Below are 24,907 nucleotides of genomic sequence, written 5' to 3' on the forward strand. Positions count from 1 at the left end.
CGATCCGACCGCTGGGCACCTCGGTTTCTCCCGGACGCTATCAAGGATACAAGAAAGATATTACTGGCCGCACCTAACCGCCGATGTCGCCCGTTACGTCAAGACATGCCGAGACTGTTAGCGACGCAAGACACTACCGACAAGGCCAGCGGGATTACTACAGCCGATCAAGCCTCCTTACCGACCTTTTCAGCAGATCGAGATGGACTTGTTGGGACCGTATCCGACATCAACTTCCGGAAATAAGTGGATCAAGAAACGGCACCATTCGACGTCACGAGCCGACGAGTCGCCCGACGATGATGACGCCATACAATTAATTAATGCTAATTAATATAATAAGGTAGCGCTAAGACAAATTAGTATAATTAGTGATGACACCATGCGAGTGTGACTTCGTACCAGGTCACGTGACAGTGATGTAATGTGCCATCAAACCTAGTCACGTCACGACGCTGTAATATGACATCACACTATACTCACGTGACAACAATGTAATTTCTCGTCATACCAGGCCCCCATCCAACCCCCTTCCACCCCCATTTCAAGATCCATATGGATCCCACATTACTACACATGCGCGCATGACGCATTACAAAGAGTGTCCACAACCCAGCCCACAATAATGACATTCGGATTGTCCAGCAGGTACACGCGCCAGTTCTCGCGTATGACATACTGCAAAGATCATGGAACGACACATGCCTTTGACTCTCGAGATGATGGCGATGATTATGCTAACAGTGTATCCTTATGAGCCTGGGGAAGTCTGATCTACCGCTATCAAATTAAAAGTTTCCAGAATATTGATTAAATATTGTACATTACCCAGCAACCGAAGACAATTATTGCGCGGAAAAATAGGAATAACTGCAGCTAATAATTAAGGGTGATGATTTTGATGTTCCTGGGAGGTCAAAACCCTCCCCCGTTTCCGCCACTTCCCTCCAGGTGGAGATGGTTATGGTTTCGAAATCCTGGGAATTCTCTGACTCGGTGGACCGGCGACATTTTGAAAGAAAGGGCTAGATTACGTCTTCGAACAGTGTGCCATCTATTAAAATCACAACGGTCAAAACAACTGGCCTAGAATGGGCAGCGTGAACCGCTCTCTCTGTCAAGAGCACCATGGCTCTCCGCTCAAATTTCCCCGGAGCGAAATATTTTTCCGAGTTGCGTGCTTTGCGCGCTCCCGGGGGTTTGAGCCGTCCGGAAGTCAGCTACGGGTGCTACGCCAGCGGGGCAAGGGGGAGGGAGAGTGGCGTAATGTGACAGTAACACACCTTCCGGGAAGACCAGAGGGGTGCGTCTTCCTGTAGGCTCGGACTAAGCCTGTTATACGTAGTGGCACAGGCAGGGGCTTAATTGTTTACATTCTTTTTAGGCTGCCCCACAATACTTTTTCGTAGGCTCGGACTGAACGGACATTACGGCGCAGCACCGGAAGCTAAGAGGGAACTGTTGCATCCGGTTGTTCAAACAGGGAACCGAACACCAAGCGTCATTGCATGAACACTGCGGTGATGCGCTGCAACTCCGCTTCGGAAGCGGCACTCGTCGGATTAAGGCGTGACAACTGCAAAAAGTCTCGACCTCAAAATTTCGACCTCACTGAATGATGACCGCGCTCAACCTCAAACTCGCGCGTGAGGTTGAGGTCTGATTTTGCTGACCTCACTCACAAAATTTCGAGCCGTCGCCACCCTCACCTCAACCTCACCTCACGACGTGAGGTTGAGGTCATTTTGAGGTTGAGGTCGACCTCATGATGTTGCCCACCTCTGACCATGAGCGAGGCAACCGGTGCAAGTCCTTCGTTTGCCGCTGCTGCTAAACGAGCTGTCAGAGCAGAGGCCCAGCGCCATCGGCGTCAGAATCCAGAGGTGCGTGTTGCCGAAGCAGAAACTTACCGTCGCCGCCTTCGAGGTGATCCAGAAGTGTGCGTCGCTGAAGCAGAGACTATATAAGCGCCGCCGCCGAGAAGACTCTACCATTCGCGCGGCCGAGGCCAAACGCAAAGAAAGGCTCGCAAAGAAGGATGGTGAAACAAAGGCTTTCCGGCGGCAGTTTAGATACAGTCCGCTTGGAAGTGTCGATCCACACCATCGTTAGTAGTGGGGGACTTTAATGTACATATAAAGACAAACAGGAATTTCCTACCGCTTATGCGGGAGAACATCCCGTTCGTCTTCCTCGTAACGCCTCCCATGGCTGTGACAACCTCGCGAAATACTTGCATAGACCTCGTCTTTGAGAACCATGGGCATTGGGGCAGCAAGTCGAGCAAATATTAATCTATTTCTCCGACCACAAAGCTTCCTTCATGACAATCAAGAACTGTTAGTGGAGGGTTTCTTGAAAAAGGAATATGTATGTGTGAAAAATAACAAGTTGTCTGTAAATGTGCATACATGTCTTGCTCGAATTCTTTGCCTCAATCAATCGAAAAGCTGAAGAGCTGATAAGCTGCGCTCAAATTTCGCATTAGTAAGTAACGTAATTGTCGGCAATTGTTTGTTTTTCAGGTTTTCGTGAAAAAATAGTTTGTCGCAGACATCACAGCCGCAATTTAGGCAAATGGAAATAGAAATACGCGTGGACTCATTGCTTTCGCAGATCGCTCCGCATATTACTACGTATCACTACGTCGATGGCAGAGCGGCAAGCCGCCACGTGACTGGCTGAAGGACACTCCACGCTTTGGTTTACTCCTACTCTCGGAGGTCATTTTAAAAACTCAAAAAGTCGGCATCCGGGACGTTTAATCAGATTCAATAGGAAATTCGGCCACACAGAAAAAAAAATTGGACGCCGCTTAAGCTTCGCCTTTGAGAGTGGAACGCGACAGCGTGTTGCAGCACTGCTAGGGAGTCCACGGAACGCCATCGCCCGTTTGGCGCGACGCCTTGCCCGTTAGACAAATCGCTCTGCTACGTACGGTGAAACTGACGCGAGCAGCGGCAAACCACGTAGAAGCGCTGCCAGGCGCCTTGCCGAAACGCGCGGGTCTCAAGTTGCAGTCGTAGTTCGTCGGCACATCGTTCTCGACAAACCCGATGCCACGAACGCCAGCATAGCTTCCGCGCCGAACGAACGGGCAGCAAACCGCAAGCTTCGTGGTGAACGCGCCTTGGATGTGCGTTGTTTGCCGCTCACCGCGTGATTCCTGCGTGGCCGCACGGCCCCACTGCGCCTGAACGAGAGATATGTCAGACGCGTCACTTCGTTTCCTTAAAATCAATTTTCATTTCATTTTCCTTTCCTTACGGCGCGGTTCGGGTGTCCACAGATATTTTATTTATTTATTTCAAAATACTGCAGGCAGCAGTGCTGCCCAGGCAGGATAGGGTTATTATGAAGGAAAAACGCTAAGGCGCCCGTGTGCTGTGCGATGTCAGTGCACGTTAAAGATCCCCAGGTGGTCGAAATTATTCCGGAGCCCTCCACTACGGCACCTCTTGATTTCTTTCTTCTTTCACTCCCTCCTTTATCCCTTCCCTTACGGCGCGGTTCAGGTGTCCAACGATATATGAGACAGACACTGCGCCATTTCCTTTCCCCCCAAAACCAATTATTATTATTATTATTATTATTATTATTATTATTATTATTATAGGAGAGGGTTATAAAAGGTAAGCTTGCAAAGAACGCTCAGAGGTATTAATGTTAGTACATTCAACAATCGAAGCAGGCAGGCGATTCCATTGTTCGATTGTGCATGGGAAAAAAGATTTTTGGAAATGCTTAGTCCTGGCATTGTATGGCCTTATCACTTTTGTGTGGTTCAGCCTTGATGATCTTTGTGGTGCACAAAGTAAATACGAATCACTTGGCAATCCTGTTTTGTTATGACATAGCAGGTGCAAAAATTTTAACCTGGCAATCTGTCTGCGCATCAGCGGCTCAACTTATGCTGCCTCAGCATATTAGTAACGGAAGAATGTTTCCGGTAATCGGATGAGATGAACCTGGCTGCATGTCGTTGGATGAGCTCCACCTGCTCGATGTTTTTTACGTGATACGGATCCCACACAATAGAGGCTTACTCTAGGACTGGTCGAATCATAGTGCGATATGCTACAAGTTTTACGCTCGATGGGAACCCTTTAATTTCTTGCATAGGTAGCATAATTTCCTGAATGATTTCGAGCATATATCATTGAGATGCATATCCCATTTAAGATTGGTAGTAATTGTCAGGCCTAGATATTTAATGGATGTGACTGCATTTACGCATTGATCTCCAATTTTGTAAGCGTATTGTAGGGGATGTTTCTTAGTTGTAATTGTCATTGACGCAGTTTTAGGAAAATTGATTTTCATCGCTCTTTGTTCACACCAGTCCGCGAGTTTACATAAATTGGTATTTAATAGTTGCTGACAGGAAGAATTCTTGATGACGGAATAAATAACACAATCATCGGCAAACAATTTTAGTGATACATTCATCATCATTTTGAGCAATATCATTAATATATATGAGGAACAAAGCACTCCCAGCACAGATCGCTGCGGTACACCGGACAGAACATGCAGACACTCAGACCTCATTCCACCACATTCAACAAACTGTCTGCGATTCTGTAGGTACGCTTGCAACCAACTGATAAGAATGTATGGCATTCCGATTTCTGTTAGCCTCTCAATAAGCAAGTTGTGCGGCACACAATCAAATGCCTTAGATAAATCCAGGAAAATTGCATCTATTTGTTCGCGATTATCAATGACCAGAGAGAAGTCATGAATTACGGATAATAGCTGCGTTGAAGTGGACACGTTTTTACGGAACCCATGCTGAAATTCGACAAAGAAGTTGACCGATTCAAGATAGTTGGATATATGATGAGCTATTATGTGTTCAAGCAACTTGCAACACGTACATATAAGTGAGATAGGCCAGTAGTTTCCAGCATTTAACTTTTCACCGGAGTTTTCAAGACTGGCACTACTCTTGCGACTAACCAGTCACTAGGCAGGCAACTTTGGTCAAGTGAGGCATTAAAAATCACGTAAAGGTAGTAGAAAATGATCTGAGTACCGATGGAGAAAAGCATTAGGAATGCTATCGGAGCCATTTGACTTTTTTGTTTTTATATTTAATAAAAGTGCGTGTATACGCCCTCGTGGCTTAGAACTAAATTCGCCATCTTAAGACAGGGACGAAATGCATTAACACGGGGGCGATATGATGATGTAGAAATCTGAGTCAATGCTCTTTGAAACGTAATATTGAATTCAATAGCAATGTCTTTAAAACCTGAATTCACATTACCATTAATACGTAGCTGATCGACACTCTGCTTAATACCGTACAGAAAGCGCCAAAATTTGCCAGGAGAATCTTTCATAAAAGAAGCAAGGGTATTCTCATAGAAGTTTTTGCGCGCATTTCGCAGTTTGGAAACCAGATCTTCTTTGAGAGCATCCAGGTTAGCCTCACAACCCTTTGATTTCCGTTTCCGTACTAAGCGCCGTTTCAGGTGGATGATATCACGGCTGGTCCAAGGGTTGTGATGTTTCGTTTTCTTACGCCGGAAAGGAATATATCTGTTAATGCATTCATGACCATAGTCTTGAACCTGTTCCAAAGGAGCGAGACGTCGCCTTCGTTTTCAAACTCGGGAAAATTAAAGTGCAAGGTTTCAAGAACCGATTCGGTCATCTCCAGCTGAAATATCACGAAACGTTTTCAGAGAAGGCTGTACTTTGCTCCCATGTGCGTTTAAATTTATATGAACCGACTTACGATCAGCGATGCCTTCTGTGATAGACAGGTTACAATATTCTGCAAAATTTTAATAAGTATGAGATCAAGGGTAGTTGCAGTTTTTTCCGTCACACGTGTGGGAGCAGTAACCAGCTGTGTTAGGTCATGAGGAAAAAAAACTGCATCAAGGAGAAGACGTGCACTCTCGGCATCATGCGATTCTGTTATTTTTAAAGAGTTCCAGTTTATACCGGGCAAGTTTTTAATCACCGGCTAGGACAAATTTTTGATTAGGTCTTATTAAGCCTTCAAGATGATCAGTCAGCTTTGCGATGAAGGATACTGGGCTTCGGGGGGATCTATAAACGACGCCGAGTAGAGTGGAAAAGTCGCGACAGCTGATTTTACACCACAAGCTTTCGTGATCTGTAATATGATCGACTAAGACGCATTCAGTTTCTTTTTTCACTATCACGGCCTCCCCACCCCCTCGCACATCGCGATCTCGCCTCACTATCTTATGGGAAGGGGGCACAACTTCAGAGTTAGTGATTTGGGATGACAGCCATGTTTCAGTAACTGCCAGTATATGGGGATCATAAAGAAAAATAGTCTTCAAGTTGACTTGCTTTGTTAGCAAGACTTCTTGCATTTAATAAAGGAAAGTGGGGCGATTTGGCCTCGGATCATGTGGTCGCTTTAGCAGTATTAGGTTGGCGCAATTTCACTACTTTCGAGTCAACTTCATCCCAAATGTAGACATCATTATCTACACGAAGTCTATCGTAGTCAAGAGATATCTTGGTGGCCAAAGATTTGAACTGCTTACCATACTTCCAAAGATTGGCGCGTTTATCTAATGTGGCCTTGCAAAAATGACAGATTGAAATGTTGGAATCCTTGAGCTTAGAACAGTGTTTCTAGCACACGCATATTTTCGTTGTAGTCATAGAAGTTTAGTATGACTGGTCTGGGCTTATCACCTTTCTTTTTACCCAGTCTGTGCACCCTTTCGACGCTCGTAACTGTTACACCCAGCTTACGGCTAAAGATTACGTCAAGTATGTTTTCCTTCAAGCTCTTAGGATTTTCATCGACTTCCTCAGGTTGCTCAAAAATTATTAGGTTATGGCGTCGGCTTCTGTCCTCGAAATCATCGAGTTTCTTTTGTTGTGCACAGACAACTTTTTTTAGTGAGGAGACCTCAGACCTTAGAAGATTTAGTTAAGTGTGCTGAGCTAGAACCTTGAGGGCATCATTAAGTTCAATGAACTTTTCATTCATTGTTTCTTCGAGCTGATTTTGTGAGGCGCAAACATTATCTATGGAAGCCTGCAGAGCTGCCTCCATGTCTTGTAACAACTTTTTAACGTCATCGACAGAAAGAGGCGGCAGAGGTAAATTGAAACCACATGCGCGAAGGCAATGTCCACGCAACCTGATTTGGGCCCCCGGTCACCAGGGCCTCCAGGGAAACGAACAGGCCGATCAGGCCGCCCGCGCACTCTCTCCCCGGGCTATCTCCCTGTCCTTGGAAGGGTACTCCCAATCAGACAATCTGGCCATTACATTCAAACAAATCACCGATTACTACAAGGAGGAGCACCGGCGCTACCCGGCCCCTTGTAAGGGTCTGGATCGCGCTGACGAGCGCCTCCTCATCAAAATTCTCACTAACACTGTACTGTGCCCGGCGGTGCTTAAACACTTCAATACATCCTTTGATGGCACGTGCCAGTTCTGTGGGGAGGTGTCTGACACCTTCCACATGGTTTGGGCGTGTCAATCTAACCCATCTATCCCCCCCAACCCCACCAGAGAGGACTGGGAGGCGGCCCTGCTCGGCTGTCAAGACCTGAAGAGCCAAAAGGCCTTGGTTCAACGGACGCGGGCGGCGTTGCTTGCCAATGGGGCCCCGGAATAGGGGCTCCACCTAGTACTGTGAGGGGAAAGGGCCAATAGGGTCCTACCCCAATCACCTTTCTGTAAAAAAAATTTAATTGCTTATAAATGTTTTTCACCACCACCGAAGGCAATGCCCTGGCTCGCGCTTGCCCGAGGGGCTCGCGCGGCGGCACGAGCAGACGACTTTCACGGCTACCGGAAGTGTGTCCGTGACGCCGTGGCTCCAGCGAATGACAGCGTGTGGTGGCTTGCCGACGTCATGGTACCAGTGACGTCTATTTTCACGATTTTACTTTCAAAACCGGTCACTACGAAAACACCGATCGGCCCGCGAATTTTGAAAAACACGTTTTTTTTTTAAATTTATAATAAATTACCAGCTCCGTTCCAAAGACTTATACTTGGTGTGAATGCTCATTAGCATCATTTCTAAACATAGAAAACATTTACAAGCGACTTTGAATTAATTGCATAGTCCTTTTCACAGCCGCGACACGACAAATACCGAAGGTCTTAAGTGGGTGCTGACCTCTGCAAGCTCGAGACGCCACGCGAATAAGATTCGATCCACACCCGGGCCGCGGGTCTCCAGCACCTGAGCAGCGCTTGCAAAGTGGAATGCGATGGGGGAAAGATCTGGTGTGAAAAAAAATGCCCTTCTCGGTTCCGGAATACCCTTCGCTTCATTTTTTTTCCCAGGCGCGCGTTTTGCTGCCTTTGGCAGCATTGCGCGCTTCTTTGTGGCCTACTGCTACTTTCACTCGCGTGCAAGAACTTCCGCAGTGTCGCCACAATGGGGCAGGTGGCTTTCGACTGGACTTCGTGCGGTGCCGATCGCATCTGGAGTTCCGCGGTGACATTCTCGGACGGTTACCCTTTCGACCCGATTTCACCTTTAGAATCTTTTTGGCCCGTCCTTTGTCCTTTATTTGCGGACTACCGCCTGGCTTGGCTCTCCTTGCACGCGGCCGCTTTCTAGTAACTGCACTAGCCGTTCCGTCTTAATAATAATAATAAATTGGTTTTTTGGGAATGGAAATGGCGCAGTATCTGTCTCATATATCGTTGGACACCCGAACCGCGCCGTAAGGGAAGGGATAAAGGAGGGAGTGAAAGAAGAAAGGAAGAAGAGGTGCCGTAGTGGAGGGCTCCGGAATAATTTCGACCACCTGGGGATCTTTAACGTGCACTGAGCCCCGCCGCGGTGGCTCAGTGGTTAGGGCGCTCGACTACTGATCCGGAGTTCCCGGGTTCGAACCCGACCGCGACGGCTGCGTTTTTATGGAGGAAAAACGCTAAGGCGCCCGTGTGCTGTGCGATGTCAGTGCACGTTAAAGATCCCCAGGTGGTCGAAATTATTCCGGAGCCCTCCACTACGGTACCTATTCTTGCTTTCTTCTTTCACTCCCTCCTTTATTCCTTCCCTTGCGGCGCGGTTCAGGCGTCCAACGATATATGAGACAGATACTGCGCCATTTCCTTTCCCCAAAAACCAATTATTATTATTATTATAACGTGCACTGACATCGCACAGCACACGGGCGCCTTAGCGTTTTTCCTCCATAAAAACGCAGCCGCCGCGGTCGGGTTCGAACCCGGGAACTCCGGATCAGTAGTCGAGCGCCCTAACCACTGAGCCACCGCGGCGGGGCTACCTTCATTCAGACAGTAGATTAGTTGATCGGTCGTCGACTGATTGTTTGATTGATTAAAACAAATAGGTAGATAGAAAGGCAGAATAACGGATCTCCCTGCACGAACACGCGTTATTCACGGTGCACAGGCCTTGTTGCGCCCGCTGTCGATCGATCGATCGATCAACCAAATCTTCCCGTCATTACCTACGTTCGAGCTTGAGCTTTTAAACTGTCTGCTGGCACATCCCTCCCTCCGCCTCCCGCTGTGCGTAACTCACGAGGGCGCTTGCGTAAACAAGCACAATGAGCGGTGCTGGCAGCGTGTGACACGACTGCGAGTCGCTCGCCAGACAGCCGACACGCGCCTCGACCTTGACGGCGTCGGAGACAAACGACTCGGCTCGGGGCTTCCTTCCCCTCTGCCGGTTGCAGCCCCCCCCCCCCCTCCCCCCATTCCATATCTTGCTGCCAGACGCGTTGATGTCACCACTGAAAGGACATCGCGTTTCGCGTACCCTGTGCGACTTCCGGTCGAAATCCGCCAGTGCAAGCGATTTCGAAGAATCGCTGGCGTACGCCGACATCCAGCTATCGAGTTTCGTTACAGGAAAAGCTGCAAGCACTGTGAAAGGGAACGCGCGAGCCGGAGGTCGTAGGGGGGAAGGGGGGTGGGGGGGCAGAGGGGGTGATTCTAACCGCATGTGGTGACATCCTGGTGACGTTCACAGCTTCCCGCGAGGGTCTGTCCTGCATAGTTTTTTGTTAAAGCTTTTTAATAGAATGTTTCATAAAGGGAGATACATGCGATTGTAAACTAATTGCGTCAGCAAGCGTCGGAATAAATTTCTGAAGAACATTTTTTCTTTCTTCTTACCGCAGTCATCCTGAAAAAAATGGTGCCGGTATGCTGCGTGTAAGTTTCAATTACATACATGCAACTGTGCACTTCCCGGTACCGGCTGTAATCGTGCTCCCAGAAAGATTATGGAGAATGCTGGAGGGGGTGCACAGGAGAATGCTGGAGGGGGTGCAGGAAGCACCCTTGCCCCCGACTCCCGCGCCCACTGCGGCTGTTCACGCTCACATTAAGCACGAACCCCTCGACCCCGGTCACTCAGTGAATGACAATGAAGCATGCCAATTATGCTTGCAGAGAGCAAATTCAGCGCGAAAAATCGGTAACACTGGATTAGCAGAAATTGCTGCCGTTCAAACGGCACTGAAACTCGAAACGGGGCTGTATTAGAAATGCAGGCAAGTCAGCGCTGCAGCCGCTTCCCAGAGTGGAAGGACAAATAACGACGAAGTTTCTTGGCGGCCTTCCTGCCGAGACAGCAGCGAGAGCCGCAGAACGCCCAGAGGCTCAAAATAAACGGCAGCTTAGCGCAGGGTATTCGGTCAATGGCGAAAAGCTTCAGCTGCTCCAGGCGGACAAGTTGGTGATCCGTATTAATGAACAGCACAGAAATAAAACAGACGAAATGGCGCTGCAGCCTGGGGGATATCTCGAATTGTAGGAACTACGAACTAGAGCCATTGTCAGGCGATTGCGTAGTAATCAGCAGGAACGATGCACGGATCACAACGGAGATTGTCGAGGCCACATAGATTTCGCTACGTTCGAACCAAGAACTGCGCTATATCAATCGAGCGAAGCCAGCGGATTCATCAGCGGTCCGCACGATTTATACGAGCACGCAAACTAGTCTGCATGTAGTGCGTCCTTCTCGGGTACGATCTCTCTCCTTTTTTTTATTTCCTATTTTGGCCATGAGTGATAAGCAGAAAGAACAGAATCCTGTCCGTGTCCTCCTTTTGCTTTTTCAGTAGAAGCGTTGGCCGATTTTTTTTTTAGCGAAATTTATTGCCGCAGGGCATCAATAATGGGTGAAGGTGTGATCAAATATGTATCTAGCATTATGTAAAAAGCAGGAGCTGAACTCAGTTTACTGCGTCCGCGAGCATTCTAGCGCGATTGTTATGTTCAGTTCTTTCGTCTCGGAGATGCCACTCAGGCACACAAAAATTCTCCCGTACGCCACACTCAGTGCACGCCACAGCAAGGGATCCAAACCCTCCTTCATATGTCACTGACAGGCCGAATTCGAAAGACGGAAGGCCCCAAGTACTTGATATGATTCTTGAACTAAATGCTCACCCTGCGCAAGTGCGGTCATACAGGCAGTGCTCATAGCGGATAACAAAATTAAGAGCGCCGTAGAAGATTTGCAATACACTGTGAAACGAGCATCAATGGTGGCTCCATATCGTCCATATGATTTCGAAATGCACCACGTCTTAGCAGCGCTACAAGCAGATCATATGGCTACAGAAACTAACGCAAAGCATGGAACAGCAGAAAAAGCCGGCCTGCACAAAGCTAGAGGTCAGAGAAACAACAACAAAAAAAGATAAAAATGTGCCAGCCTAAAAACTTCCTTTCAGACTCCACTCTGTCCTCTTCGTTCCAGCTCATACATACACACGCAAACTGCACTCTCAATTACACCCGCATGGTGGAATGAATTAGGTAAATATATCAGTTTCTCACATCAGAAACAAAACAGTTCAGCTACAAGAGCATGCCTAAACAAGCTGCTGCCACCTCAGCGGCTGAGCATTCTTTTGCTAATGTATGACCATACACTTGAAGAGGATTTTCACGATTAGACAATCACTACATAATAAATTTAACTCAAGTTATATGCCTGTGCTAGTAATCGTACTAAACTGCAAATGATTATGCGCAGCCTCCGTCAAAACTGTGGCTCAAATGGGTCAAGGTCACTACGTTTATAACTCCGTAAATGATACATTAGTGGTACCACTGCAAAAAAAAAACATCCTTGTGAATAACACATCGTATGTACGTACGTACATCACGTTCAATAATCATTAATGAAGGTATGTATGCCAAGTAGGCCAGATATTAAAAGACTAATACACAGCATGCAAACGTCTGGCAGCATCAATTTACTTGCATGTTTGCTCGCTCCCGAGGTATTCGTAATGTGTGTTTGCTTAGTTTGTTTATTTTTATTTCCCCCTTTCAGAGGTCTTTCAACACTACAGTGGCCAATCGGCCCGCCTGTACGTCAGCTCACGGTCTTCACGGAGCTCAGCAATGACTACACTTCCCGGGGTCAGCGCTGATATATACAGGTCACTGTTGTTATTGACAATTGACCAAAACGCCAGGAAACACGCGTCAAAACAGGCTATGCAAGCGCGAAAACATTACGGAGACGGACGGACGGAGACACCCACGTCTGCTGGCAGAGCCTCATGCGGAGCAGCCACAAGCACTAGGGCCGCTAGCAGGGCTGACCAGGAGAAGCGTCACGTGATCCTGCCAGTGCTACCAGAGCGGCAGCGCAGAGCGGAGTCAGGCCGGGCCCACAGCGGATCCTCGGACAGGTCGCTGCTAGCGATACGCACGCTTGCGTCGCGGAGGTTCGTTCACTCAGCGTCAAGAATATATACGGTGCGACTGGCTCACTAACAACACAAGAACCCTGCAGCCATCCGTCGGAAGTGCCGAAGATTCCTGCACTGTTGGCAAAGGCCAACATGGCGCCTCGGGCCTTGTCTGGCCAGCTACAAATGTGACGCCGCTGCTCGCATTGACACCGGAATCAGGTGAGCGGTCCTTTCAGTCATTAGTGCACAGTTCAGAACTGAAAGTGGTAGCTACGCAGAGCGACCGTCAGTTCGTACCAATGTGTAGCCATGGTACCCACCGGTGCCGTGTACCGGAGGACGTCTGTGCTCGTCCGATCTTTGCGCTGGACGGGGAACCATGTTGGGAGGGCCGCCGAGTGATACCGACATGCCGTCCCGCTGCGGCACTGTGACACGTTGACGCTACGGGCATGTCCGTTGTCGAAGCATTACAGAATGTAATCGGAAGCGAGGAGCTGTACCGGGGCCACTATGAAGCTGCAAATCCGCCTTGGTGCATCGGCGAGAGGAGCTTGACGCTGTAGCGGGCAACACTGAGCGAGCTGCTACAGTTTTCTTTGTTTTTTGTTTCGTATTGTCGCTCGCGGCGATGGCGATCCGCCGGGGTTGGTCGGGAGCAGCTCTTTGCATCGGCAAGCGGTAGCAGACAACGTTGGACTCTGGGAGCATGCTCGGTACTCTTAAATAATGCGCCGTGAATGCGGCAAGCGTTTGCAAGCGCGTGCTGCAGCACTTTCAGTGATTTTTCGGCGTGGATTAACACAGCACGCAGCGGCTTCAGCGAGCGCACGTTCTGTCCGCGTCCGGATGGTCCAAGCAGCCTGCGTCCATGTCCATAACCACACCGCGCAGACCGGTGGTCTGTATATCGCTTCCGAGAAAAACAGTACCGCATGGCCATTGTCCGCTGCACTGCTGTGCTCATGAAACAGTAGGTTCATTCTCTGATAAGATAACGTAGCAGTCCTTGTGGCCTGCTGTGGGATATTTCGAGCCGTGGATGGGCATGCCTTCACCATTCGCGAATGATGCTGTGTGACTGAACTTAAATAATGAACTGCATTTTATTATTTCTTCTCCCTCCCCCCCCCCCTTTTTTTTCCTCTTATTGCAGTCCAAATTCAAGACTTGCTGGATCATGGAGCTCATCGTGAGATAAGCTGTGAGTCTTTACACTGGAAGTGGTTGACTTGTGCCTGACCTACCTGGCGTCCTTACAGGGTTGCAGAACACATCTTGCTGGCTGTTGTATCGTGAAGTGCAAGCCTGGCTGCACCAACAGTGAAGTTGACTGCTTTGTCCTATGTTGCTGTGGTTGGAGACAGGACAGCAAGCGACATGAAGCCTGGATTCCTCACCATGCCTAGTTATAGGTGTGAAAGCTGCACGTTTGTTGGAAAGAACAGAAAACACCTAGCGAACCATGTAGCCTTAAACCACAGCAGCCGCGTGTATAGGTGCAGCCTTTGTGCGTTTGTTACTCGCTACCAGGCCAACTTTTACCGGCACAGACGGAGTATCCACAAGCTTAATAGTGCTAACGTTTGTGAAATGTGCGGCCAGCTGTGTGACAACCAAGATGAGCTTGTGGCGCATACGTCTAATGAACACCCGCAGTTCTTGGATGTGCTGCTGAGGAAGCTGGAAGCCAAGAGAGTGCGCTATGCGAAGTATGCTGCAAAAATGAACATGGAAGATGGAGACACTGCCCGTGCATCTGCTGAAAAAATAGTTGCAAACAACCTTGAGCCAGAATTGGTCACAGGTGATGTTAGTGATCAGATTCACCTGCAAAATGGTGTTCCTGAAGAGCAGAATGAAAGTGTTGAACAGTCAAAAAAGAGGCCTCGCGAGAGTTCGCCACCTGTGTCTAACAAAAAAGGGCGTACAGGAAGACGAGCCTATACCTGTGCTGAATGCGACTTGGTAACCAAATGGCCACGAGAATTTCTCAGCCATAGGAGAGACGTTCATGGGGATCGCATTAGCATTCATGAATGCCCTTTTTGTGAGTATGCTTCCAAACAGCCACAGAAACTACAGAGGCACTGCAATATTGTCCACAAGGAGATGTATGGTGAAAAGTCGCGGCATTTGGTCAAAACAGGACCACCTGCATCATCACCAGCCCCTTCTGCTGAAATCAAAGTGCACATTCAAGAGAAAGTGTTTAAGTGCAGCAGTTGTAACTTCCATGCAAAGAGCAAAATTCATGTGGAAGAACATGAAAAAACAGTGCATCTGAAGCGGCGGTTCTATCGTTGCCAGCAATGTGGCTATGTGTGCCACGAAAAAGGTCGTTACACTCGCCATATGCGTTTTCACAGTTTACCAAAAATCAAATGCCAGTTCTGCAACTTCCAGACCTGCTACAAATGGAACATGGATCGGCACCTCAAGTACCATACTTCAGGTGGTGAGTTCCGTTGCAACAAGTGCGGTTTCATGACCATGTCTCGTAAAAGCCTTACTGCCCATTGCTTGCACCACCACAATGAACTTTTGAAGGATGCTACCGATAGTGAGGGAGAAAACACTGAGCTTGAAAATGTGGATGATGATGAGGACAGACTCATGATTGACGAAGATGCTGCTGAGGACTCCACCTCACCACCACCACTCAAAATGACTCTGAAGCGAACTGGAGAGATTGCTGTGGTAGAAAACAGTGAAGGGACAATGCGGAAATGTCAATATTGTCCTCAGCAAGTCCTGTGGCCATCGGAGCTTAAACGACATGAGGCAACTCATTTTAAAATGAATAAGAAGCATGGATGCCCACTTTGTCATATTCGTTTTGACCAGCTTGATCACCTTGAGCATCATGTAATGCTAGACCACCAAGAAGAGGCGAGTGATAAAAGCAGTAGTGATGCTGTTGCTACTGGGACGACAAGTGCACCAATCATTATAGAGCTGGGCAAGAGTGATGATTCCACTTCCCGTGCTAACTATTCTGGCTCTACCCAAGCACTTGACATCTCTATCAAGAGCAAGCAGCCCATGCATGTTTGCCAACGCTGTGGCTATACTACGCGATGGATTTCAGAACTGAGAAAGCATGAGTTAATCCATGGAAACTTGAAACCCTTCAAGTGCACCTACTGCTCCTACACAAGCCGTTGGAAAGGTGACATGACGCGCCATGTTTTCCGAATGCACAAGGAGAACACTGGTGCAGCTGACACTAATTCCAATGAAGATCCAGAACATGCTAAGTCCAGCCATGTCTTGCGCTTCTTGCTGTCGCAACCTAAAAATGCTGATCATGACTATGACTCCAAGGCTGCAGAACCGTCCCTCAGCAAGGATAGTGAGGCATTGAGTGGGAAGTTTCTTCCAAAGCCTCCTGAAAGTCAGTGTTCATTCCAAGTTCCTGTGGGAATACCCAGGATCGTTCAGAAATACAAGTGTCCACAGTGTTCATTTCTGACCCGAACAGCATCGCGCTTTCATGTCCATATGATACAGCACCTCAATAAAAGACCCTTCATGTGCTCAGTTTGCAACTATCGCTCCAACTGGCGATGGGATGTCAACAAGCATATCAAAAGCAAGTCTGGCAATGACCCAAAGCACAAGAAGGCCGAGTTGGTAGTTATGGGTGAAACCGGCTTCAAGAATTATGCTAAGTACAAGATTCATCTTGTGGATGTAGAGGAATCCTCAAAAGGTGACAAAGTTCTTCAGCCCGCACAGCCTTCCAGGCTGGATCAAGAGGAAGTGCAACTGATTCGTCCTGATGAGACTGAGAACATAGTGGTAACACCTGATATACTCTATGGAGACCAAGATTACCAGGATGATTTAGGAGCTCCTATCCCTGAATCAAGTTCTAACCAGCAGGTTCTATATTGTGGCCACTGCAACTTCAATCACACTGAACGCAAAGCAGTTCTGTCACATTTGGGCTCGCATGCGTCAGTGAAACCCTATCGTTGCCGTCTTTGCAACTTTGTTTCAAAGTGGTACCACATTGTCCTGATGCATGTCAGACATCGACATAACACAGGTCCAAAACACATAGAAAGTAATGTTTCTTTCGTAGAAGAAGGCAACACATTTCGTTTGAAAGAAGAACCTGCTGTACCTCCTGCACCGCAGAACGCTGAGCCAAAGATTTTCAAATGTAATACGTGTCCTTACCGATGCTCAAAGGTATGCCACATGGAGTTTCACATGAAGCAGCATGTGCCTAAAGAAGGGGCCATTTACAAGTGCAAGTATTGCCCATACTATGCCAATGTCAAAAAGACTTTGTCCCGTCACATGAAGCTGCACAAAGAAGAGCAACAGCCAGCCACAGAAGTCCTTCCTCGCTTGCTTGTGAAGGCAGATATGAAGAAACATGCTTGTGAGCATTGTCCATACACCTCTGATAATAAAACTCAGTACCTGTACCACAAGCAGTTTCATCGGTCCAACAAGAACGCCCCTCACAAATGCACCCATTGCAATTATTGGTCAACCCACAGCCACCTGATGGCCCAGCACCAAAAGATACACAGATCTGCAGATGGGAGGCCACTGGACGGGGCGCCATATAGTGGTGGAATCCAGACAATGACAACAATGGTGAATGGCACTGCCCACCGCATGTTCAAATGTCGATTCTGTCCCCTGACCAACAAGCGCAGGGCTAATGTGAAGATTCATGAACGCATGCATACTGCATCAAAGGGGGCCAAATTCCAGTGTGTTCTTTGTAGCTACCGATGCAACAACACTGGGGTTCTCGCCAGCCACATGAAGCTCCACAAAGCAGATAACCCATCGCTGGACTTGAGCCGTATGAAGACATTTTGTGAAAATCTCAATGCACTGCCTTCCAGGCCAGCAGTTGCCAAAAAGAGTGTTCCTGAGTCAGCAGCTGCAGCTACACAGAGGTCAGAGATCTCGGCATTAAAGGACAAGCTGAAGACACCATCACGCAAGAAGATATTCAGCTACTTTTGTGACAAATGCCCTGCCATGTTCAAAAGCCACACTGACTTGGACACGCATAAGACTTACCACAATTCTGCTCACCTGTATCCATGTCACCTATGTGACTACAGAGCCAGACACAAGCCTCATCTGCACAAGCACCTTCTTGTCCATACACCAGAATATGCAGAACGCCAAAATGGCTTTACATTAGCTGAGATTCGCAGCCAAGATCGCAGCCAGCAGCCAGAGTCTGCCACCCCTCCTGCTGCTCCAGCTGCTGCTGATCAGATGTTACTTCTGGAGAAAGCCGAGACTCGTGCCTTTGTGGATGCTGGCTCTCAGAGCATGGGAGTCCAGTTGCATCGCTGCATTCGCTGCCCTGCAGCTTTTCAGAAAGCAGCAACGCTGGAGTATCACCAAAGTCTGCACGGTAGTGCTGGTGTCTATGCCTGCCACTTCTGCAACTATGCGGCCAACAGCGCAGCCAATGTTAGCACACACACGCACCTTCACTACCGAGGTGCACTGAAGCAGAAACAACCTCCCAAGATGTTTCGCTGCGACAAATGCCCTGCATCATTTTCGAAGTACAATCGCTTTGAAAGTCACCTTACCCTTCATGGACGCAATGAACGATTTCGTTGCTCACACTGTGACTACTCTGTCAAGTTTGCAGCAAATCTCGTCAAGCATCGTAAGCTCCATGAAGTCCTTGTGCCCGAGTCGAAGCAGCCGAAAGTAGAGCCTCCTGCACCACTTACAGTTACAAGCACTCCTCAGCCACTTGAAAATGGCTCTGAGCCAAGTACTGCTGTGCCTTTGTCAGACAGTGCACCAAATGCTGCCACACCAGCAGTTGTTGAAGAAAAGCGTGTGTACATCTGCAGCAAATGTCCGTACGCATTCCATCGGCGTGAGACTGTTGTGAATCATCTTCAGCACCACGGTACTTCAGAAGGACTGTGCTGTACTTTTTGCGATTACCGGTCAGTACACATGTCAACTTTACGAGACCATACAAGGTGTCATTTTCAGCCAATGCGTCACTACAAGCCTCAGGCTTATATGAAATGTGATTCGTTGGAGATTTGGAGTACTGCCAGTGATGGCACCAGGACACTGGTGTTTCGAGATGATGGAGATGAAAAGTATTTCCCTGAACTTGATGACTGTGATGATGCCGGTGAGGATGACACATTATCGAGCCCTGCTTCCACACCAGCCTCCTCTGGATCGTGTTCAGCTTCAACAGCTTCCAGCTCTCCTCAGCTACAATTGAACAATAAAGATCTCGAGCCTGCAGTTTTGAAGTCTGTCAAGCTTGAGACAGATGATGTGGTTCTAGCAAGCAAGGAAACGCTCGAGGAATTGGTGAGCAATGTTGTTGTGCTCAACGATGAAAAAGAAGAAATGCCTCCTGGTTGCAAGACGCAAGTAGTCAATATTGTAGTTTTAGATGGCACCAAGCAGTTGAATGAGGTTGGAGGAGAAGTTGCACAAGCAGAACACAAGTCTGAAAGTGAAACTGACTTTAAAGATGATGGGGAGAGTGCACAGGATTTGTTCAGTCGTATTTGCAATCCTGATTCCATGGAATACGAAGATTTGGAAGATGAGAAGGATGTGTACTGTGAAACACTCAGTGAAGATCCAGATGTTGCTGATGAAGTTGAATGTGAAACTGTGGAGGAGGATTCGATAGAGCCTGAAGCACTTGCAGCAGATGCTGATCCCATGCTGAAAGCTCCCAGTAAGCATGCTGGGCACACTGAATTTTTGGATATCACTGAAGCAGCTGATTGTGAAGTGTCTGCAGAGTGCAAGGGCATGTTTCTGCACAGTGTAGAGTGTGAAAGTGAACATATGACAGCAGATGTTCCTGATGGTGTAGCAACTTCATCTTTGGTCACTGATAAAAGCCTTGCAGCAGTAATAGAAACAGGCGTAACTTCTGAAAGTGATATTTTTTGTCAAGTAAAGAAATTCGAAGAGAGCAAGCCTGTGTGCTCAAGAATTGATTCAGAGGATCATCCAGTAGCAACATTTCTCAATGACAGCCCATGTTTTGGTCTAAAAGAAGCAGCTGTATCAAATTTGGCCAATAATTTTGAGCTGAAAGATTGTGGCGTTGAGGTTGCAGGGTACAATTTAGAGCCTGACACATGTAGCCGAGCTAAAACACAGGATGTCCATGATGATTTCTCTCAGCCTAATGTTCTACAAAGCAGCTCAGGGTGCAGTTATATGCCAGTAAGCCAAGGTGTTATCAGCATAACTGTTTGTAAAAGCAGTGAAGATTCTTGTACAGCTGAAAATGATTGCACTCAGGATGGGGAAGGTACTCAAGTACTACACAGTGTGTCGTCAAGCTTGGGCGCCGATGCACATTGCCAGAGAGCAGTGGAAGAAATTGAAGCTGACGAGATCAGCAAGTGCAGATCAGACCCTGATGCAATGTCCTGCATTGTGCCAGACGATGTAGTGGAGATTGAAATTGGCTCATCACTGCCCACCATTAAAGCGGATCCTGGTGGTGATACTGTACTTGTACCGCAAGAGGTATTTGAAATGCAGTCTCCTACAGGGCTTCAGCGTAGCATTCTTGTCCCAGAGCTAGACTAAGAATGAAGAATTAAACATTGACACTGGGGGCAAACTATGTAATTTGTACAGGGCACTCCTACATCAGTGTTCCAGGTGTGCTGTTTGCAGATGTGTAATGTATCTGTGGAAGGGGAATTGCAGTGATCTTGCAAGGCATGTACGTTTTGTGTAGTAGTGCAGATTATGTGCAATGCTTTGTCACTTTACTGCCCTTTTTTTTTTCATTGTTGGCAAGATTTCATGCATTTTTTTCCTTTAGCACATTGAAGAAAGCGTGCACACTTTTTCTGAACATTTTATTATAGTGAAAAGTTAGTATTTTTTTATCACGGTAAATATTTAGTGAAGCATTTTTTGTGGCCAATTGTGCACAAATACAGTAATTTGTTGTTCAGTAACATTGTTTTGATGTTTTATAGTTCAGTTATGTGTGGTGGGATCACATTGTGTTGCACATTATCAGTTTGTTTTATATAGCATTGTTTTGGCCTTTTTATATGTGAAGTCTTTTTTGACACGTACATGCATGAAGGAAATGCATCCTTCAGTCTGGTCCTCTTTTTGGACCTTCACTCTGTGTTTACTCTCATCCTTGTATTTATATAACATTGTTTTGCTTTTTTATATGTTTTAGTGCTCATTGTCGTATACATTTATTGTGTGTATGTACAGAACAGTTTTGTAGTTACTGATTGTGTTGTGCCACAGCTCCTTTTGTAAGTTAATAACTTACTCTTTAATTTTCTGCAGCAAGTACGCTCTTTCATACTTCTTCATAGCACTGTGCCTCTTTGCATTTTAAAGTTGAATTGTGTAGCAATTTCTTTGTATGTTTCAAATGTTGAATTGGACAGTAACCTGCATATTTATCTTGATACCTATCAGAAGTTTTCTTCTGTACTACTAGCTTGTTTGTGCTTGAATTTCACAAACATTCATTTTCAAGCTCTACTTTGCATCGTAAGGCATTTTGTGTGGCACTTGCCTACTTTGTGTGGTAGAGTTGGGAAGCTCAGTCAGCCGAGTGAACTGGTGTTGCAGACTTTGGGGTGGGGAACAGAAGCTGCGAAGACTAGCGGCACTGTCGTTACAAGCAGTTGCCAGACCTTGCCAACAACAATAGTTTTCCATTCCCTGCTGTGGGAATCAATCTTGTACCCATTTCAAATGCATTACTGTTCAAAGCAGACCTCAATATGTGATCTATTCCGGAAGTTTGAAAGCGAACAAACTAGTGATATAGAAGGCAGAATTTACGATAGGTGTCAAGATGGATTTATTATGTAATACCCATTTCTAATTGTTTGTGGATTCAAAGTGCTTCTTTACAGCATCACTTCATAGTTATTCAATGTGCCACATCTCTCCCATATGTGCAGAAGCTGAATCCTGTTTTTTTTTCCTATTTATCTTCAGAGCACTTTTTTAAAAGCACTGTGCTGTACAACAGCTTAGCCTAACAAAATTGTCAACAGTACGACTGGAGACCTTCAGCCTCTTGAGCTTGCAAGTTTTTTTCTAGTCAAGTTGACCATACCTGGTATGTAGTAACAGGACTATGACATGAAACTTGTGGTTGTGGGTTAATGTGTGCGTTTGGTGCACAGTGTGTACATTTAAATATGCAGTTTGTACCCGAAGCATTCTGAATCTGCCCCCTTCCCGTTTTCTTTATTTAATCACCCTTATTTTGCTGTAGTGTTGACTGTAACAGCTGCCTGTCTTTATGTTGGTATTATAGGTACACCATAATACATGCACTGTATGTATAGTTATTACTGGCCTTGTGTGCACAGTGAGTGTACATGGGTATATGTGTAGCAGCGTTTCAAGTGAAAGATGGACCATTTGTTTTAGTCAACCGTTGTTGATATATTACCTCATTTGATTTGTGCTTGCATCTAATAGCATGAAAAACTAAAGAGAGCAGCATAATTGCTTAAGATGTCACAAGTGCTGATGAACTTTAGTTTGGTGGCAGAAAGGACCTTGCCACTTTCAAGGGCTCAATATTTCATGGTGAAGCTGGTTCAACCAAATTTTTTGTGAAGACCAAAAACCTTGTAGACAAACTGTCACGACTGTATGTTTCACAATTGATAATAAAGGCATCTTATTTCTTTTTATGTCACTTCGTGCAAAATATTGTAGCTTGGTACATAGGCAGCTTTCAGAGAGCATGCATTGATGTGACGTCCTTGTGTGCTTGGTGAGAGTTTACTGCGCTGCTGCCACTAATGTTGCTGCTGGTAGTGCCGCATGCTTCTTGGAGAAGGATGTGCAGTTAACTGTGCAATACTTTTCACTATCTAAATTTACTGTTTTGATATTTGACCTGCCCACAGGCATGCAATTTCAATAATGTGCATTCATTTATATGCATGAACAGGTGCTGGCAGCAATTTTCATGGCTTGAATTCTGGAAGAAAGCTGAACTTCCTGGTAGCCAAATATGCAGCAAGGATACAGAGGGTGCTTTCTGCACTTGAGTGCGCAACCTGATTAGTGCACCTCTTAGCTACAGGATGTGTAACAAGAATAAGGAAATCCAGCTTTATTTGTGGCTTTTTCGTTGTGCAAACTTCTGGGGCTGCAAATAAGTCATCAGGTATAAATACACTGAGCATGTTGAGGCATGGACTCTGTGCATGCACTATGCAGCGAAATTTGGCGCATTTGTGCATGCATTATTACTGGTAGTGTCAAGCATGAGGCTGTCATGTCACCAGATTCCTTTTAGAAGACACGACTTACTGGGAGTGCAGTGTGTGCTGTGTTCACGTATGTCTGCAGGTGTGTGTAAAATTGGATAAACAAATAAGCACTGTAGAAGCGGTAAACTGCAAGAATAAAGAAATCTGCCAGTGGGCTTACCTAGCCACTATTTGAATACTTCTGTAAAATATACTGCCACACAAATTTGGTCAGTGCTTTGTTTTTGGGTGCACAATTGGGTGTGCATGATTACTGCTAAACCCATCAAGGTGGGTTGTACACAATTGTGTAACTTCAAACTTGCAGCTCTTAGTATGTGTGCTCTACCTAGCACAAACTTCTTTGTTTCAGGCTAATTTAGCATCCTTCATCTAACAAAAAACTTTCCAAATATTCCTCAAAACAGTGAGCATGGTAGAATATCCACCACCATTTTCTTGCAGACAGATTTAACCCCCTGTACTAATCTCAATCTATTTCCTGAATTTCATGCCTTATGCATTTCTTCAAAATGGAAAATTTTAGAATTCTTCGGATAGCAGTTTCATAAACTTGTTTTATTTAGGGTTTCAAACAATTTTGAATGTTTGCAAGAAAGTTTGTATGCATGTGCAAAAAATTGACTACTGGCCTTTTCCTTTGGAAAACTGAAGTATGTTTTCTTGAGGCCTGGATATTCTATTGAGGTGGAAAAATTCTGATTTTGAATCGGAATCACGAATTGCTCTTGAAAAGCATGAAAGGTGCTGTCAGGTTTCACTGTGGGTAAAACACTACTTAGTACCTAGGGTGCCAGTCCATCTATAGTTGCCAAAAGTAGGTGTGAGCATGAAATGCTTTGCAGTTTTTAACTTTACACCACAATGATGCTGTGCTAAAGACACTACGCTGTGGTAGCTTAGCATCACCTGGCACTGTGCTAATGCGTCGTATCATTAGTATACTACAGGAGCTACCACGCCTATGCCGCTCGGTGGCTTTTGAGATATCAAGGTGACCAGATGCAGCTCGGTGTCTCAAAAGCCCATATAAGTAGTGTGGCTTCTGCCAAAAAATAGCCCAATGAACGCAGAAGTGTTTGTCAATTTGGTGGACAGTTTTGGTTAAAATTCCATGCTTATTGAAAAGTGCATGACCTGGAAACAAGGATGTGCTAATATGTGTGCAAATTATGATGACCAAAACGATTGAATTTGACTGAGCATTGGTTAGGACATCTAAATGTAAAATAAAAATGTGCCTTGTTACTCAAGCGTGCCTAAATCCAGAGACTGCGCTTAACCCTTTGACACGCTATGTACACAATTGTGTACAAAGCAAACCCGCAGCTTTTCTTGAGAGTGATTGCACCTAGCAGTGATTTGTTTATTTCAGATGAATTTTGCATCTTTCATGTGGTAATCGGTTGTTTTTTATGCTATAATAGGGATTTCAGTAAATAAAATTTCGCAAAACAGTGAGCACGGTAACACGTCATCCACCATTTTTGTGAAGACATATTTTGCCACCAATAAAGGAGTATAAAGGAGTAAAAAGGGGAGTAAGTTGTCCTCTAGCGCGCACCCTTTTTATAAAAGGGCGTTTGCTAGAGGACAGCTTACTCTTTTTTTACTCCCATACAAGTGTATTCATGTTTAGAGTGCACTTATGACAAAGGCTGTGCATCCGTAAAGTTCCTCTCATTCGAAGCTCGTAAAAAGGGGCATTATAGCGTCTTGCTTCAGTAACGCCATGAAAAAATCTTGCACCCAAAGGACTGCCAATAGTTTTTATTATCAGGTTCAGAGGCTCGTTACTGCAGGATACCCCCCTCAACGTTTTAGCAGGTGTAGCGGAGGGGATGCTGAAAAAGTTAAAACTTTCCGCCGCTGTCGACCATAGTACCAGAAGAAAAAATGTGTCTGTGATACCCTACATTCATGTTGTATCGCATAATTTGAAAAGAATA

General features: G+C 46.3%; 1 protein-coding gene across 3 annotated transcripts in view; it reads left to right on the forward strand.

Moving 5' to 3' along the window:
* LOC144111134 (uncharacterized) overlaps nucleotides 1-22,370 on the forward strand; it is a 26,199-nt gene extending 3,829 nt beyond the window's left edge. The window contains exons 2-4 of one of the 3 annotated variants that reach the window (XM_077644288.1): nucleotides 12,303-12,888; nucleotides 13,826-13,873; nucleotides 13,932-22,370. In XM_077644288.1, the coding sequence (XP_077500414.1) occupies nucleotides 14,050-20,262 (6,213 nt within the window). In that variant the 5' untranslated portion in view covers nucleotides 12,303-12,888; nucleotides 13,826-13,873; nucleotides 13,932-14,049 and the 3' untranslated portion in view covers nucleotides 20,263-22,370. Of the gene's footprint in view, nucleotides 1-11,773; nucleotides 13,643-13,825; nucleotides 13,874-13,931 lie in introns of those variants that run through there. The other 2 variants (XM_077644286.1, XM_077644287.1) reach the window with 2 other exon arrangements.
* The last annotated feature ends 2,537 nt before the right edge of the window (nucleotides 22,371-24,907 follow it).

Source organism: Amblyomma americanum, chromosome 11, assembly GCF_052857255.1.
Source record: "Amblyomma americanum isolate KBUSLIRL-KWMA chromosome 11, ASM5285725v1, whole genome shotgun sequence".
Classification (NCBI taxonomy): Eukaryota; Metazoa; Arthropoda; class Arachnida; order Ixodida; family Ixodidae; genus Amblyomma; species Amblyomma americanum.